This window comes from Gekko japonicus, unplaced genomic scaffold, assembly GCF_001447785.1.
Source record: "Gekko japonicus isolate JY-2015 unplaced genomic scaffold, Gekko_japonicus_V1.1 scaffold3440, whole genome shotgun sequence".
Classification (NCBI taxonomy): domain Eukaryota; kingdom Metazoa; phylum Chordata; class Lepidosauria; order Squamata; family Gekkonidae; genus Gekko; species Gekko japonicus.
This window is the reverse complement of record NW_015176551.1, coordinates 146,413-148,292: the sequence shown is the minus strand read 5'-3', so window position 1 is coordinate 148,292 and position 1,880 is coordinate 146,413. Positions and strand designations below refer to the sequence as shown.

Genomic DNA, 1,880 nt, shown 5'->3' with positions numbered 1-1,880 from the left:
GACCCCCCCTTCTTCCGACGAGCAACTCCTCCACCACCGCCCCCCCTCCAGCCACAAACACTCGGCGTCCACGCAAGATCCGCGCCTGCCGCCGGCATCCAAAGTCGCCGCCTTCCCGGGATCGAGGCTTGCAACCTGCCTGTGCGCGCAGGGGGGAGGGGGGGTCGTTTCCCCAGTTGGCTGAATAGCAGTCTTATTTTTTCTTCTCCCCCCCTTTTTACTTGCAAGCAATCCACGCAGCCATCGAACCTTCCCCCCCCCCAATTATTATTATTTTTATTTTTTAAAAAACTCTTTGCACCAGATTTCTGTTTTGTTTCCTCGTCTGTCTTGTTGGGGGAAGGAAAAGGAAGCGCCCACCACACCACCACCCCCAAAATGAAAGACTCTCTTTTTGGAAAGCGCTGAGTCTCTCCTTGCCTGGCCCACGCCGCCCTCATCCCCCCCCCGGGGGGGAAATCGACGAGGAGACCCTGGAGAACAACCTTCCAAACGTCTCATGGCCCAAAGGGTAAGTCTTTGGACTCTTTTTAAGTCTGGTTTCTCTCCACGGGCTCTGAAGGATGTTGGGGAAGGGACTCAATGTTCCCTCTAAGCTGTGGAGTCTTGTGAGCAAAAATTCTACTTTGTGAGCTCCTGGCCTTAAAGTTGTGAGCGAGCGATTTGGCTACTGCATAAATCAGTTTGCTCTGGAGCCCTCCTTCCTGAGCCAAGACAAAAATCTGTGCGCTGGAGGCTAAAAAACTATGAGCTGGCTCACACCAACTCAGCTTAGAGGAAACCGTGGGAAGGGTGTATGTGTGTGTGTGGAGATGGTGCTGGGGCAACGCTCCCTCTAAGCTCTGGAGTCCTGTGAGCCAAGATCCTACTTGGTGAGCTGCCGACATGAAAGTTGTGAGCGGGCGATTTGGCCGCTGCAGGGGATCCGTTTGCTCTGGAGCCCTCCTTTCCCGAGCGGAGACCAAAAAGGTGGGAGCCGGAGGCTAAAAAAACTGTGAGCTGGCTCACACTCACTCGGCTTAGGGGGAACGCTGGGGCTGGGATCCCTTGCAAACTGGGAAGGGGGAGTTTCTTTGATGATGATTATTGTTTTTAGCCCAAAGGTCTGACAGAAGGCCCCAGCGTTCGTGCTTACCGCCAGTGTTCCCTCTGAGCCGAGATAGTGTGAGCCGGCTCACAGGTTTTTTAAGCCTCCGGCTCACACGTTTTTGCCTTCGCCCAGGAAGGGGGGCCTCCGGAGCAAACCGAATGGCTGCAGCAGCCAAATGGCTCGCTCACCACTTTAAGGCCAGCGGCTCGCAAAGTAGAATTTTGGCTCACAAGACGCCAGGGCTTAGAGGGTGCATTGCTTGACCGACTGCCATTTTTCAAAAAGAAATAGTTGTTTTAAGGGCATGCACTTGGGAGCTAGATCCCCCACCCTCACCCACCCAGGTTTTTGCAGTCCAGAAACTCTCTGGGTTGGAGAGATTGCAAACTGTTGTGTTTTGGCATCTCTCTCTCTGTCTGTCTGTCTGTCTCTCTTTCTCTGTCTCTCTCTTTCTCTCTCTCTGTCTCTTTCTTTCTGTCTCTCTTTCTCTCTCTCTCTCTCTCTCTCTCTCTCTCACTCTCTGCCCATCTTCACTTTTTTTTAAAAAAATGTGTAAATCAAATTCCAGACTTTGGCTCCGAAGTGTCAAACAGGGATTGGATGGGTGGGTGGTTGGGTGGGTTTGGGAGAAAGGGGAACTGCATATTTTTGGGGGGAGGGGGAGGGGAAACATCTTTGGGAGATCTTCGGGGGGGGGGGAGGCTCAAGTCAGGTCGCTGTCAGGTCGAGGGGGAGGCTCGAGGGGTTTTCTCCTTTCTCCCCCCCCCCCCCTCTCTGCCCCCCTTTTCTG

The 1,880-nt window shown here is 53.7% G+C and overlaps 1 protein-coding gene across 1 annotated transcript in view; it reads left to right on the top strand.

Annotated features, from left to right (window-relative positions):
• Window positions 1-414: 414 nt before the first annotated feature.
• The window catches only part of LOC107124085 (homeobox protein meis3-B-like), an 82,256-nt gene continuing 80,790 nt past the window's right edge, over window positions 415-1,880 (top strand). Inside the window, exon 1 of the mRNA XM_015427474.1 lies at window positions 415-511. Within this exon, the coding sequence (XP_015282960.1) occupies window positions 500-511 (12 nt within the window). The 5' untranslated portion in view covers window positions 415-499. The remainder of the gene's footprint in view (window positions 512-1,880) is intronic.